Raw genomic sequence first — 16379 nt, forward strand, 5'->3', positions numbered from 1 at the left:
CCCGGCAACCACACAAAAGCTGTAACACTAAAGGGTTTCACCTGATGCTCCTGCCTGCTGCTGTCAAGTGTTGACGGGTACTACAGCTGCCAAAGACTAGCAAGGGGAGCGTTTCTTGCCTGCCCACAGTTTCCTCACAGGTAGAGCAAAAGGGTTCCATTCAAATGACTAGAAATAGTTCTGCCTCCAGAGCAGGCAAAGAGACCCAGAAAGATCCTGGGATGGCGCTGCTGTCTTCATCCCCAGAGCATGCGGAGGGTTTCTCTGGACAGAGCCTCCAGCCCTGCTGGCCTACCATGGAGTTCTCTCTACCCCAGCCCAGGGCTCACTGAGTTTTCTCCTCCCTTCATGGCTACTTCCTATGTGATGTTCATTCATCCGTGCAGCATGCCCAAAGATAAATAAGAAATCCTGCTGGAGAGATGGCTCAGCATTTAAGAGCACTGCCTGTTCTTCCAGAGGTTCTGGGTTCAATTCCCAGCAACTACATGGTGGCTCACAACTATCTGTAATGGGATCCAATGCCCTCTTCTGGTGTGTCTGAAGACAGTGTACTCATATACATTAAATAAATCCTTCTTCTTCTTCTTCTTCTTCTTCTTCTTCTTCTTCTTCTTCTTCTTCTTCTTCTTCTCCTTCTCCTTCTCCTTCTCCTTCTCCTTCTCCTTCTCCTTCTCCATTTTTGTTTTTTGTTTGTTTGTTTGTTTGTTTTTTGAGACAGGGTTTCTCTGTGTAGTCCCGGCTGTCCTAAAACTCACTGGAACTCAGAAATCCGCCTGCCTCTGCCTCCCAAGCGCTAGGATTAAAGGCATGCACCACCACTGCCCGGCATAAATCTTCTTTAAAAAAAGGAAAAGAAGGGCCAGCACTCGGGAGGCAGAGGCAGGCGGATTTCTGAGTTCGAGGCCAGCCTGGTCTACAGAGTGAGTTCCAGGACAGCCAGGGCTACACAGAGAAACCTTGTCTCGAAAAATCAAAAAAAAAAAAAAAAAAAAAAAGGAAAAGAAAAGAAATCCTTATAGTCCATTTTTAGTATGTGGTGTGTGTGGACACCAAGGTGTTACAGAAAATCAGGAGGCAGAAGAGGTCCCCCTCTCTCTGGCTGGTGGCTGGTGCCTGCTTGTCTCAGAACCCTGAACCTGAGAGTTAGAAGGTTGTAGTCAGTTTACTAGGAGACTGAACCCACCATCAGGAAAGGGAGAGATATCATTAGATAGATTGTGTTCTGAACCAATAGGGTGAAACAAGAAAAGGGGCTCTGTTAGAGCAGCCCGAAGCCAGTGTTCCCCTGGAGTACCAGCCAACAGGAAAAGGACTTTTTTTTTTTTTTTTTAGATTTATTTATTTATTTTATGTATATGAGTACACTGTAGCTGTACAGATGGTTGTGAGCCGTCATGTGGTTGCTGGGAATTGAACTCTGGACCTCTGCTTGCTCAGGCCCCGCTTGCTCTGGCCCAAAGATGTATTTATTGTTATATGTAAGTACACTGTAGCTGTCTTCAGACACACCGGAATAGGGCGTCAGATTTCATTATGGATGGTTGTGAGTCACCATGTGGTTGCTGGGTTTTAACTCAGGACCTTCGGAAGGGCACTCAGTGCTCTTAACCACTGAGCCATCTCACCAGCCCAATCAGGGACTTAAAAAAAAATCAGTCTTGTACCAATCCATGTCTGTCATTTTTTGCCTTTTCTTTGTGGCTGTGCCCTGTTCTACAGAGCTTAATTCACTTTCTCTAGTCTCAAATTTCTTAGAGTGAAAATCTTGCTCCCCACAGACATAAGTAAGAGATTTATAATGGGAAATATAATTTATTTCCTTTTACAAAATTCCAGCTATCCAAAGTTAGTGTACATTCAAAGGAAACAATATACCAAAGTATTTTTTTTTCTGACGAATCCATTTTAGAGTTCTTACATACAAAGAAGGATAGAACCACGGGTTGACACATAACTAAAACGGTAGTGAGATCTTTGATGGAAAGAGTTAGGCCTGTTGTCTCTGCACAGCTCAGAAAGCAGCAGCCCCAAGGGCGTGTCTTACACAGGGCGCAGTGTCTGCTGGCGGACGCATAGCAGGCGGGAGAGGCTCCCTCACAGGCTGTTCTGTCTGGGCTGCAGGAGTCTGTGGACCGTGCCCTGAAAGCAGCATCAGCAGGGCCCGAGTGAGCACTGAGTGGTGGGGTCTTAACTGGCTGATGAGTTAGGAGCTGGTTCTTCATGTTTGGATCTTATGGGGGGGGGTGCTCTGCCCACCACCTTGGGAGTTAGTTGTTCCAACCCAGGGTGCTGTGGGCCTCTCCCTGCAGGACAGTGGTCTACCTGACAGACACTGTGGTGCGCTCTCTGCTGACTGAGTTGAGACTTGGCAGTAGGGACTTGCTCTAATTTCAATTAGAGCAGCGTTTAATAGCTTACAGCCTTCCCGAACACCGGGCTGAGCTGTGTGTCTCCGAGCCTCAAGGGACAGGTGACTTCACAGTGGCCGTGTGTACGGGGACAGGCTGACCATGCTGTGCTGTGTGCAAAGGTCCTGCTGTGTGACCTTGCTTGCTTACTCCTCACAACTTTTAGGTCTGTTTAAAAGTTCTTGTTTGCCAAAGTACTCCGTCGTAAAAAAAAAAAAAAAAAAAAAAAAAAAACCCTAAACCTTCAGCAATGTCTCCTTAAAGGGATTTCCAACGAGCATGCAATTTTTATAATCTCCTCTGTCTGTCATCATCCTTTTGATCAAACATCACCTCACATCCTTTGTGGATCAAAGCATGTAAAGGAAGAAAACATGTAAATCGGTTTTGCATCTGTCTGGTGGGAGATTGCCATACCTGGGCATCTCAAGGGTTAGAGCTGCTTTCTAACAGCACTGGTGTGAGTAGATGTGGCTGATAATTCCAAAAAGGCCTAAGGAGGTCTGTGGCCTCTCCTGGGACCACCCTCCTGTCTCATAGTCCCTAGGACCGGGCTTTATAGGAAGCCTAGGTAGGGTAGGGAATCACTGCACCCCATAGCTTCATGTCCCCCCAGTATTGGCTGGGCTTGAAAAACAAACACCTAGGTATCTAACTCCATGGACCCCAGGTTAAGGGGAAATGGCCCCAGGGGTGCAATATAGGACACGAGGGACAGTGCCCTTTGTTCGGGAAATTCACATAACCCCTGTGACTTCAGCAAAGGCTCTTGAAAAGAGTGAGGAGCACCACCTCTGCCAGGGGGAGCACCTGTGGTGCTGTGCTCAACACACAAACACCTCCTGCTTCCTGACTGATGGGGGGGGGAGGGGGCTCAGGTTCCTGAGCAATGGCCCATTTGTCCACTCAGGGGTCCCTGAGCTGGGGTGGGGCCACCCATAGTCAGTTTCATCTGGGATACGACAGGACATTCTTGTTATGGATATTTGAGCTGGAAAACAAAGGAAGTCCCAGCAAATGGAGAGCCAGTCTCCAGAGCAGGCGAGAGTTTTGGGGAAGTTCTCAAGTGTGACAAAGCCAAACAGGAAGTCTCCAAAGATGAGAGGAAGTCACCCAAAGGAGAGCACCCTACGATGCTGTTCACCACCTCAGCTCTTCAGCGGTTCTGTGGGGCAGCCCCACAAGTCAGGTGGCATGACAACCAGAGCGTGTAGTCTGCCCAGAGGTGTTGAGCTTGATCTAGATTACAGTAGACACACCAAGGGGCAGTCGGGACACTGTGAGTTGTTAATGGACACTATCCCGAGCCAAGGTGCAGTGGGCGACTATAACTGTCCTTGTGTGCCTCAGGAGAGCAAACGCCCTGGACAGAAGTGCAGTCGGCAGCTGGAAACAACTCAAGCCCATGTAGCTTGGCCAACAGCAGGACGGGAGAGCTGCCTCATGCCTAGACTTGTGTGCCTCAAATCAGTGTTGGGAAAGCCACCCGCAGCTCCTCATGCTTCTTTCCTGATGTCTGCTGAGGAGACAAGCCAGACTTGGACCCCATGTCTCACTGGGATCAGCTTAGGAGTGGGATGTGGCTTAGGCAAGCACTGCACCTTCCCATATGCAAGGTTCAGGTCACAGGTCATAGGTCACAGGCACTGATTTTGGGGTAGTAGGCCGGAAGGGACATATTTGGGAAGCTCTGGGGAGCTGAGGGCCAGAGGACACAGAAAGGGCAGCCCGCCTGTGACATTGGTCTCTCTTCTGCCAAGACAGGAGTGAGTGCCCGGTGTCCTCCAAGTCACAGGGCTGGGCTGACACCACAATGTCCTGTGAGAGCAATGGGATAGCTAACATCTTCCTTACCTAGAGAGGTCTCACAGCTGCCTCGAACATGCGCAAGCACCACCTGTATGCATCCCCAGGATTGGTTCACGCGAAGAGAGAAGAAATGAGAGACACTAATGTCTGTCTACATTTTCTCGGGGGTTGGGGGGATGCCCAAAGTCACGTTCGGTCAGAGACAGACATGTTGACTCAAGGTGAGCTCTCACTTCGGAGGCTCAAAGGTATCACTGGCCCTGAGAACTGAGGGCCTGAAGGACAGATCGAAGGCCTTCTGGTCCCGAAAGCTTTGGGCGCGGTACTTTGCAAAGTGCACCGACCTGGGATGCCTATGGTCTGACAGGCCCTTTTCTGCCCTAGGGGCACTTGGGGGCCCATCCTGGGCAAGGGATTGGAAGAGTGGGTGGCCCCCAGCATTAGATGTGCGCCAGGAAGTGTCATGTGTGTTCTCCAGGGAGCTGGCTGTGGTCCTGCTAGTGGCCAGATTCTGGGTTTCTCGGGGCAGGTGCTGGGCAACCAGGCTTTGCTGACTGCCAAATGTGGGGCCCGGTCTGGGAGGTTCCCCACTCATGCCAGTAGTCAGGACTCCTTCAGCAGTGTTTTTGGGTTGTCCCCAGGCCTGAGGTACTGGGTGGCTGGCCTGTCCCTGACTCTGGGTCTGTTTCTGCATAGCCAGGCCACAAGGCTCCGTAGGGTCCCCTGGGGTAGCTAGATTCTTGCCAGCCTGGAGACGGTCTCCTTGAGTTGGGATCTTTTCCAGCCTCTTTGGTGGTCTTGAGGGATGCTCCTGAGCCCTGTCCCTGAGCTGACAGGAATTTTCCTCCACCAGCGTCTTTTCATTGGCTACTAGGTCCTGGGAAGCCCGTGCCTGAGGATCTGCCGCACACAGCACATCTGACTGTCCAGTCTGGTGTAACCCTACATGTCCTGTACCAGTTTCCTCCAATCCGTGCTGTCTCTGTGGCCCGCCCATGTCTGCCTGTGTTGGCAGCATCTCTTTGGCGTCACCTCCCAAGGTTTTTACCTGGGGGGCAGACCTATGCTCTACCTTCTGACTGGGGACAGGAGGCTCTGGACTGTGAGCTAACCCCACTTGCCTGGCCTCTCCCTTTGCGGCCAGCCTTATAGCGGAGTGTGCCGCCTCAGAGAGGTGGTGGTGTTCTTTCTCGGGATCCGTTCTGTCCGGTGCCCGTGGACCCGCAGAGGGCCGCGGTGAGTGGTCCAGATCCTCCGCTGGCTTCGCCTGTGGCTCTGGAGATGCGGTGCTTTTGCATAGAGTGTCTCTTTCCACCGCTGTAGTTTCGTTCCCTGGCTCACTTGAAACGCATAGGGGAGACTTAGTAGGCACTAGGCAAGAACCCCCAGCTTCCTGTGTCTGAACGACTGGGGCTGCCGACATTAGGGGACAGCTCCGCGACAGGTCTTCAGTGGCTCTACTCGCATGCTCTGAGGACTTGCTTGATGCCAAAGACGGATGGCTGTGTGGTCCTTGGGTTATCTCGTCTTTATAGTCCCGGACGCTTCCTGACCACAGCATTGTCTTCTTTTCAGGGCTTTCTTCTCCATCCTGGACATCACCAGCCTGTGCGGTCACCTCATGCTCAGTGTCCGGGGTAACACCTGCTTGTGGCACTATCTTGTATTTAGTGTCCTGCGCAGCACCCGGCTGTGAAGATACCTTCTGTCTAGTGTTTTGGGCACCACCTGCCCATGTGGTTGTTTTGTGTCCAGCACCTTGGGTGTCACTTGCCTGTGACACCGTCTTGTGTTCAGGGTCCTGGGCACCACCTGGCCGCAGTGTCGTCAGTTTAGTGTCTTGGGTCCTATTTTGCTGTGCCGTCTTGTGGTCAATATTCTGGACTCCCCTTGGTCCCTCATGTTTAGGCTCCTGGGAACCACCGAGGCGTGGCGTCCTGTTGGGCTCCACATCCTGGGGAACGTGTGGCTGTCCTGTGATCCTGTGTGCATCATTCTGGGCGCCACATGCCCATGACCTTTGCGTGTGTCTAACATCTTGGGCACTTGTCTGTGGCACTGCCTTGTATCCAACCTCCTTGGAGTCACCCGTATGTGGAATCACCTTGAGCTCAGTGTCCTGAGTACCAGTTGGCCATGCTGCTGTCTTGAGTTCAGGGTGATGAGTACTACTTGGCTGTGGTATTGTGAGATCAATGACAGTCCCCGTTACCTTCCCAGAGGCGATAGGCTGATCATTTAGTGTGGACTGGCTGCTGCTGCCCAGGTCATGGCTGCTGTTTTCCCGAGCGCTGCCTAGTGGTTGGGCTGACTTATTCAGGGTCCCTTGGCACTCTTCCTGTTCAAACTGTATGCTCTTGCCCGGTGCTATAGAACCGTCGGGCCCTATGCAATCCTGGCTTGGCGGCAGCACCATAGTCGATGCTCCTTGCTGGAGGCCAGTGGTCGAGCAGGTGCCCACTCCTGCATAGCTTCTCCCAGCAGTGAGGTACGTGGAGGGGCTGTCACCACTGCAATTCCTGAGGTCATGTGACTTCTCAGGGCTCTGTTTTCCCTCTGTTCCACCAGGAAACGTCTTGGAAGGACTTGGTATTAGGAACCTCTGTGAGGCATCCCGGCCCACGCCAGCACCATCTCTTAGGTCTTCCTGGAGTCTGCACTGAGCTGCAGGATAGAGACTCACAGGCATCCCACAGGGCTGACTCTGCATTGTTGGGGCTGGGGGACCCCTCGTGTCCTCGGTCACAGTGGAAGATGCCACGCCCTCTCTTCTCACAACCGGAGGACGTTGGTCTTCATGACCAGGAGAGGCTGGCATCTCGTGAACGATGGGCAGCTGCACGGTGATTTGTGGAGGCTTGATGGCGGGCTGTGTTCGCCACTCAGCCTGGACTGCTAGGGGGGCAAGGAGGGGGATCTGAGTCACAGCCTCCTGCTCTGGCAGGTGCCACTGGGTGGCAAAGAAGGGCTCCTTTTCCAAGTCCGAGGCTGACCTTTCGGCTTCATCCTCAGAGCTGCTCATAGTCATGGAGATTTCAGGGGCCCCTCTTAAATTATCCGTCACTCCCCGGGCGTCAGCTGCCACCTCTTGTGTTCTGAGCTCTGCTGTTCTGTCCCTTCCGACCGCCCCAGTACTTCTGGGGCTGTCCAGTCCAAGTGAAGACAACACTGGTGCATGGCCAGGCAGAGCATGACCTTTAGTAGACACACCAGAGAAACCCACGTTCAGAGTCATGTGACTGTCCACGTCGGCCACCACTTGGGGCACCGAGGACATGAGATGTCCCTTGCGCTCCTCGTCCGCGAGACCTTGTGTTCTGTTTCCAACAGACTCCAGGTTTTCTGAGTTGGAGGACGTGTTGGCTCCCCAGGTAGGCCAGCGTCTGCACTCCGAGTGACTAAGTTTTGCACAGTGGGACAACCAGCTCTGGGGCCCGCAGACAATGGTGGCGATGCTGAGGGCCGGCAGGGGCTCAGCTGTGCAGGCCAGAAACTGGGCAGGGGGGATTCTGGTGCAGCTGGTAGCCATGGTGGCCACGTGTAGCACCCGCACTTGTGGCCTGTGCACTTTCCTCTTCTGTAGGTTCTTGCTCTTCAGCCCCTCCCTGTGCAGGGGCAGCACGCCTGCCTCCGAGTACAGGCAGCTGTTCTGTTCGAATCTTTCCCTCAGCTTGGAGAGGATGGAGCTCCGGCCCACGATTCTTGGCAGGAGGCCCCTGGCAGCTCCAGGCCGCTGGGCAGGGGGCTTCTCACCTACTTCTTTCTCCTTGGCCGCCTTCTCTTCTGCAGCCAGGAACTTCTTCAGGATGTTTTTCACAGTGTTCTTCCCACTTGAGGGGCTCCACTGGGGCTTCTCATTGGCTGGGGTCCTCTGGCTGGAGCTTCTGCCCCCTTCCTTGGTCTTTTCCAGGAGCTTGTTGATGGTGGCATTTACAAAACTCCTACCAGGTCCTTGCTTGTCTTTAGAGATCAGCCGGCCCACGTCCCGGGTCTTCTTGAGGTGGGGCTCCCGGCCAGTGCCCATGAACTTAGCCTGTAGAAGCTGGAACCGTGTGGGTCTCCGGCACATCTCCTGGAGTTGGGAAGGGCGTTTGGCCCCGGGTGCCCTGTCTTCCACCTTCTGGGGTCCATCGGCACGGTCCAAGACATAAAGCAGGAGGCTGCCGAGGACAGTGCGGGCTGCCTCGTCACACGCCCTGCTGATCCTCTTCTTCAGCATCTGCGCATCCATGGCTGTCTTCCCACAGCCAATCCTGGGGCTCTCAGAACTGTGGGAAAACAAATATCAAAGCCCACAATGGTCACATCTCTTACTCATTTTCATAAGCTCATGATAATTCTGATTTTAGGTTGACTTGACACAGGCTAGAGTCATCTGATAGGAGGGAACCTCAAGAGAAAAGCCTCCATTAAGATGACAGGCAAGGGCTGGTGAGATGGCTCAGTGGGTAAGAGCACCCGACTGCTCTTCCGAAGGTCCAGAGTTCAAATCCCAGCGGCCACATGGTGGCTCACAACCATCAGTAACAAGATCTGACTCCCTCTTCTGGAGTGTCTGAAGACAGCTACAGTGTACTTACATATAGTAAATAAAAAAATCTTAAAAAAAAAAAAAAAGATGACAGGCAAGTGCTCGCTTTGGCAGCACATATACTAAAAAAAAATTGGAACGATACAGAGAAGATTAGCATGGCCCCTGCGCAAGGATGACACGCAAATTCGTGAAGCATTCCATATTAAAAAAAAAAAAGATGACAGACAAACCTGTGGGGCATTTTCTTAACTAGCAATTGATGGGGGAGGGTCCAATCCATTGTGGGTGGTGCCATCCCTGGGTTGTAAGGAAGCAGGCTGAGCAAGCCATGAGGAGCAAGCCAGTAAACAGCACCCTTCCATGGTCTCTGCATCAGCTCCTGCCTCCAGGTTCCTGTCCTGTTTGAGTTCCTGCTCTGACTTCCTTCAGGGATGGACTGTGATGTGGAAGTGTAAGCCAATTAAAGGAGTAAACCTTTTCCTCCCGCAAGTTGCTTTGGTCATGGTGTTCCGTTACAGCCACAGTCACCCTGATGAGGACAACATCAAAACTCCTGGAGGACCCTCTGCGGCTCATTCTCAGGAATCAGGACCTATCTGACCTTCGGGCTGGGGCTGGTCCTGAGCACTTCCTGGGAGACCTGTGCCAGCCTGACACACATGCATTCAAAGAGCTGACCCATTAAGTAGGGGTATTGAAGGGCAGCCGTGCTGTGAGCGCTCAGAAAGCCTTGGCAGGCTCTGAGTAAGCACAGGGCACTGGGTAAAAATAACTAATCCGCAGCTGCGAGGCCGCCACCAAGAGCTCCATTGTTCTGCATAGTCAGTCAGGATACAAAAGCCAATCCCTGCAGTAGCTGCTCTGTCTTTGCAGGGATGAACCAATCCTGGGGCGGGCCCCAACGCTCCCCTGAGGCCCAGAGTGGAAAGGCATTAGTCTGTAGAGCCATTGGTCTGTTTCAGAGTTCAGGAACCAGTAGCCTCTGGGCTCAGGCTTGCCCCCGTGGCATCTGGTTGCCACAGTCTTACTGCCTGACCTGTCTCCCCGTTCAGATGGCCTGTGGACAAGTCTCTTCACACCGATCTGGGGCCTCAGACTGATCTGGAAGCTGTCCTGGGTGGAGAGAGACCTCCTTTCACCGACAGTGGCTCACCATCCGGGGACAGCACCAGCAGAGTGATTCTGAAGAGTTTGTGCTCCCTGCAAAGCCACCTGGGAGTCTTAACGGCTGCCTGCCACGGGCAGAGGGCACAGGGTGGGGCGGGCTGGCTTCATGGGATCTGAGCATAGTGGCGTGGGTTTGAGTGATCCCAAATTTCCAGCCTCTGAGGTAAGTAAGGCGGGGTGGCCCTGGGGGAGGGTTGGCTTTGACTGTGGGTGCCAATTTTTCCCTCTCCCAGGGCATCTTGTAACTGGTGGCCATTAAGTTCTACATCATGGAGTTGACCTAGATAGAAGCTTCTGTATGGATAGCTGGGGTTTCACAGGCACACTGTGTGCCTGTGAGCTAAGCCCTTACGTCCCAAATTCCTCCTCCTATTAACTGTGCCCCTTGGGCACACAGGAGCTTTCCTGGCTTCCACCCACTACAACCTCAGGGCCCTACAGCTTTAAGATGTGTCAGACTGTTGCTGGCCCCAGGAAACATCCCCTGCCGCTCTTCCAGGCTTGCCTGCCCCACATACACACAGCTCTTGCGGGCCACAGGTCACATGACCACACTCCTCTGCCAGCCACATCGAGCCTCTACTCTCTCGTTGGATGTTCTTTGTACAGAGGACAGACAACAGCATCTCTGACCCACCCTAGGCTGGGCACAGCCACGCCCTTCCTGTGTTGTCCTGGTTGCCAGCGTCTTCTGTGGGTCTGGTTTCATGTGCCCACTGTTCCATCATGAATATCAGCACACAGGATCTCAAGCAGGGCTTGGGACCTGGAGCGGGCTGAATTCATGCATCTGCAATTACCAAGCCCATACCCTCCAGCAGGGCCGAGACGGGTCTACTCACACTTTGCTCTACGGTTGCTATGAAGAGACGCTTGACAGTTCTCACCACCACCTCTCAACTAGGTGCCCCATGCCGGGCCACCAGAGTCCCCGTGTGTGAGCTCCCAGACCCACAGAGCCTGTGGAGACATGAGGGTCTTGCTTCCCAGACCCGGGATGCAGATAGACTCACCTGGCTCAGGTCCTGTGAGGAAGCTCAAAGAGCCTGCGTATCTCTTGGAGCTCTGTGGCCACACTGTGTGTGAGCCGGCCAGGCTGTTTCAACTGTCTTAAAACTTTCTCAGGTGAGTCAATAGCGTGACTGAAATAACTACACTGACGACATCCAGTCGATATTCTGACCGACTGACTAAAGGCCACGGGGCCCAACCACGCAGGACACTTGTCATTCCCAAGTTCCTCTCTGAGGGCTTCTGGGCCCCATGGTCTAGGGGGAGAAATAAGAAACTCATCTGACATCATCTGGTCAGCTTCTCCCACCTGGTCAGCTTCTCCCGCCACAGAGGGGACAGCCTGGCGTCTGCACATGCCCCAACGTCTCGGTGGTGAGCTGCAAGCAGGACATTTTTAGGGGGACTTGCTGGGTGTCCTTAGATCAAGAGAACTAGTGGGTCTGAACTCAGCTTGGCTGGTTGCGCCGAAGTCATGCCATGCCACGTTTCAGCTAGCGTGTCGCCAAGGTCCCGCCCAGCAGCTCAGCCCCTGCCCATCGCCAGGGACCAACACTTGAGGCCACTTGGGGCCTTCAGTCTAACCTCTTCGGCAGACATGAAAAGGGGATTTATCTAACAGCCCCAGATGGGGTTTTGGAAACGCTCCCCAAAGTTCCCATGGTCATCTCCGGTGTTTACAGTTAGGGTAGGGCAGATGCTTTTCCTGAGATTTATGGGCCAGCATTAGCAGATTAGGGCAGAGACTTAAGTTCTTTTCTGGTGAGCCACACCTGGCCCTGTCACACCAAGGCCCCACACGGAGGGAGGGCATCTGCGCTGTGAGTGAGGAAACCGGGATTTTCCAGCCCACTCCAGTGAGTCAGAACTCTGTTTAACAATCATCATCATCATCATCATCATCATCATCATCATCATCATATCCCTCCCTGTGGATCTTTGCTTATCATCCCCGAGGCCAGCCACTGTCTGTGAGCAAGCGTCTGTCCTCTTCCAGAATGCCTCCCTCTGATCTCTAGGCCCAGCCTTTTGTGGTCTCCCAACTCCTGGTAGGCTCTCGATGGAGTAAAACCAGGGGAAATGGAGTTCTAGCACGTCTCACCTTGAGATCTTTGCTTAAGCTCATCTGCCTGAGGCTGTCCTTGGAACAGCGGGTGCCAGGCCTGGGGGACACAGACTCATGGTTCTCTCTCCAGGGCAATCTCAAACTCCTCACCCAGGGCTGCTAGCCAGCACATCATGGGGGTAACTCCTAGCTCATGGCTGCTCCCCAGCTCACCACGGGGGTAGCCTGTGACCATGTGACCACTTAAGAGTCCCCAGTGCAATTCCCAGAGCCATTCTGCTCCTGCCCACAGCTCTCTATGGCAACAAAGGCTCCATGTGAGCAAGAAGCTTGTCTGTTTTATTTTTCCCACTTCACTCCAGTTGCCCGCAGAGTTCTCAGCATGAGAGCTGGGCCTATGGAGGGGATAGCGAGCGTGCTCCACCCGCTCCGTGAATACCTGTAGGGCTGTAGATACCTGTAAGCAACATGTAGACATGCCCCTCCTACCACTCTGCCCTCCTGGCTGCAGCCCCAACCTTCCACATCTGCTTCTCTTTCCTCTGGCATGTTGCTGCTCACCCTCCGCATTCCTTCCAGGGAGCCTTTCCTAGCTGTGAGTCTATGCCACAGCCCTATGGAAGCCTCTCTGTGCTCTGTGTGTATTCTGATGCCCAAACCTTCTCATGTGGTCTCCTCCCACTCTACCTCAGTTCCTCTGAGCTGCTGGTGCCTCTGGCCTAACCTATGCCAGAATATTCCAGAGTCTTTGGTCGCCACGACACCTCACACTGGAGCACCAGGATGGCTCCCGGGGCCTCATGCTGCCGGTGCGGGGCACTCTTTGCCCAGCCGCAGTGTGTAGACATGACTAAGCCCATTTTCCATGTCCCTCAGGTACTTGGATGAGCTATAGAGCCTGGCCCAGGATGGAACAGAATCTTCCAATCCATGGCCAACACAAACAGGGGGCCCATAAACCTTCCTAATTTAGGCACCGGTGGCAGGCGGGCAAGGTCATTTAGGATGGGAGACTGGACAATCATCTCGGGACACACCCAGGCTTCTCAGCACTTAGGAATGCCTACGACATCATGACTTCTACAGAGAACAGCAGACCTCAAGCCCTGCCTGCTTCAGTTGGAGCACATGCAGCCTTGGGTCAAGCTAGTTCCCATCATGAGGTATTGCTGGGTAGATGCTCTGCTCTGAGCATCCTCTGGCAGAGAGCACGCCTCTGCCTCAGTTTTCTTGTAAGAGAAGTGGAGTTCTCAAACAAGCTCCAGTGAGCAAACCAGCAAGCAGCCCCCCCACCCCATGGCTCCTGCCCTGAGCTCCCACCCTGACTTCCCCGAACAGTAAGTGTAAGCGGTAACGAACCCCTTTCTCCCCACATTTGTCTTTGGCGATGCTGTTTATGGCAGTATTATACCCATATTCCTTACCCTGAAACTGAGGCCTGAGGGCCGCTGCTTCAGCTCATGGTGGATAATCACTAAGTATGCTGACTGACCACCATGCTTTGTTTTTATGGCTGTCCTTTCTGGGAGCCTTTCTTCAAAAGCCACGAATATTAGGGAATATTCGAGAATACCATCCTGAGTGAGGTATCCAAGACCCAAAAGGACATGCTCAGGGTCCCTGGCTCGGGGGCCAGTGGCCTTCGCCTGCCGTCCCTAAGTCCCCACCTCCTTAGCTCATAGACAGATTGCCGACTGCTTCATCAGTTTCTATCATAGATCCTCATGGTCACCCTGGAAAGGCAAGGTGGCCCTGAGGACAGGGACCCTCGGAGGCTACCATCACCACTGGGTCAGGAACCCGTTTGTATCATCCAGCCACACAGTCTTGACAGGCTCAGTGTCCAAGTGGGGCACTGATATGAGGACCTTGGGCAGCGTGCACAGCCTGGTCACTTCCACAGAGCAGGGCTGGCCCAAGGGCTCCGTGCATGCACTTTCCAAGTTAGTGTTGTGAAGAGAGACACACTCTAGATTCCTTTTTTACGTTTATAAGTAAGATTGTGTCTTGCTTCCCGGGTTTTCCTGGGATGGAAATCACCCAGGTCCTCACGCATACTAGACACACACGCCACCACTGAGCTACATTCATCCACAGGGTATGGTTTTAAATAATGGAGCCTTTTAAGCACGGCTCTGAGTATGTTCCTAGTAGGTCTGATGTTAGGCTATGAGTGATGAAAATATATTTCTAGGAGAAAAAAAGTATTTTCCAAACAGTGCAGAAGACCCAACTAGGGATGCGATGAGAGCGCCTGTGAGGCCCTAAGGTGTCACTGTCTCAGAAGGAGCCACGGAGCAGTGTTAGTGTTAGTCGCCTGTCACTTGTGAGCTCATTCTCACGGTGACTCCTGTCTGGGGGAGCTATGTAGCAGATGCTTGCTAATGCCTCCCTGTTATTTGGGAAGCTAGACAGTCCCGAATCTGAATGTCAGTGCGATCCTGGAAACACACTGTCTCAAAACTGATGCCTGGTTGCCTCGACTGTGGTACCCCTGGGATTGCAGCTGGATCTGACACGTGTGGCTATCAATGTAACTGAGAGATATTTGGTCACTTGGGGCTGTGAGTGATCTACAACAGCCATCACCTGGGCTGACCCAGGCCACTAAGAGTTGGGCACTCTTCAATGCCTCAAAATCCAAGAGGGAATAAAGGGATCTTGGAATCTCACTCTGGTGACAGCGACGGCCTCAAGCTGCTGTTCAGTACCTGTGGAGGTGAAGGGTTGAGAGCAGATATGGATGGGGGTGGGGAGGTGTCTGATCTGTGCGGGGATGTGGCATAGAAAAGCAGATGAAAAGGGGGCCATGGTGAGACAGCTGGCAAGTTGTGTAATATAAAATAGCAGTGTTTCAGAGTAGGGTGCTAAGACACGGACTGTACAACTCTAGCCCTGTCAACCCTCTGACTTAACAGCAGTGAGAGAAGAGACGGCTTGTTCAAAAAAATTCATGGCAAAAATTATGGTAAAAAAAAAAAACCCGTAAGAACCTAAGTTTTGTGATTTGTTTTTTAAATGATTCAGAAAAAAAGTTCCATGTGTGTTTCTATCTCTGTGTTTTTATGTGTTTCTGTAACTGTGTCCCTGTCATTGTGGCCCAGCATCAGCAGTTATAAAACTGCACAGAGAGAAGCCTGGAGCTGTCTGCTGTTTTGAATGTTTATTGGTTTTCTGTTTCTTTTTTTCTTTTAGACAGGCACCACTTTGTAGCCAAAAGCTAGCTAGCTGGGAACTCACAGTGCAGCCCAGGCTGGCCTCTCATTTGTGGTGATAACTCCTGGCTTAGCCTCCCAAGTCTGGAAATTATAGGTGCGAGCCACCACACTTGGCTTTTTAAAATACGTTCCAAGTTATCCGAGGCCAAGCCTGACAGTGCACATCGGTGATCCTCATGATCAGGAGGTGCGGGAGGGAGAGTGCAAATTTATAGGTCAGTTTGGGTTTTGAGAACTTATCTCAAAAAGAAGGAGAAAAGAGAGAAAGAAGAAAGGACGGGGGGATGGATGGATAGAGGAAGGAAGAAGGGAGGGAGGGAAGGAGGGATGGAGGGAGGTGAGAAGGGAGGGAGGAAGAGAGGAGGAAAGGGAAGGAAGGAGGGAAAGAGGAGAGAAGGGAGAAAGGAAAGATAGAAAGAAGGGAGGGAGGAGGGAGGGAGGAAAGAGGAAAGGATTGACTTGAAAACCATCAAAATAGGAAAGGAGAGGAAAGAAGAAACAGCACCGTGAAGCTGTGGTGCGAGGAGTGGAATTCAAAGACGCTGACATAGATGGGGCCCCTGGGATTTGAGGGTGAGCACTGGAGGTGACTGTGGTGAGCACTGGAGGTGACTGTGGAGGGCACTGGAGGTGACTGTGGAGGGCACTGGAGGTGACTGTGGNGCACTGGAGGTGACTGTGGAGGGCACTGGAGGTGACTGTGGAAGGAGATGCGCTCCAAGTTGGCATCACCCAGGCTACTAGTCATCAGCTCGAGGAAGAGGGGTAGTGGCCCTGAGTGATGGCCTCCACAGGAACCACGGGGCAAGCAGGTCACAACGATGCTCTCCAAAGCGTCCTGTAAGGGCTTATGGTCTTGGGGCCACCTGCTCTGGCCCTAAGACAATAGGAAGTCTGTGGTGAGCTTAGCAAGGGACTGAGCAGGTCAGTGCTGGGCTCTGTACAGCACTGGTGTCTTATTCACGTGTGGGCACCTTGGGGAGCGGGCCCTCGCCCTCACACTCATGCGGATTCTTTACAACCTCCCGAGTGTGCTTTCAATGTAGTTCTATCTAATAGCGAGAAGTAAATTAAGCCAGCGGCAGTTTTATCATCAGAGCAATGCCAGCCCAGTGTCCTAAAAGACACTTCTAACTTAACAGAAATTTTAAGGTTTTTTTTTT

At 52.7% G+C, this 16379-nt stretch overlaps 1 protein-coding gene and 1 non-coding gene across 2 annotated transcripts in view; one reads left to right on the forward strand and one right to left on the reverse strand.

Annotated features, from left to right (window-relative positions):
• Positions 1 to 1652: 1652 nt before the first annotated feature.
• The window catches only part of LOC110337042 (protein ADP-ribosylarginine hydrolase-like protein 1), a 34620-nt gene continuing 19893 nt past the window's right edge, over positions 1653 to 16379 (reverse strand). Inside the window, exon 8 of the mRNA XM_029532086.1 lies at positions 1653 to 8488. Coding sequence (XP_029387946.1) covers positions 4450 to 8488 — 4039 coding nt within the window. The 3' untranslated portion in view covers positions 1653 to 4449. The remainder of the gene's footprint in view (positions 8489 to 16379) is intronic.
• LOC115062659 lies at positions 8850 to 8961 on the forward strand. Its single transcript, XR_003842594.1, has one exon. It is a non-coding gene; the product is annotated as a U6 spliceosomal RNA (small nuclear RNA).

Source organism: Mus pahari, chromosome 19 (assembly GCF_900095145.1).
Source record: "Mus pahari chromosome 19, PAHARI_EIJ_v1.1, whole genome shotgun sequence".
NCBI classification, from domain to species: Eukaryota; Metazoa; Chordata; class Mammalia; order Rodentia; family Muridae; genus Mus; species Mus pahari.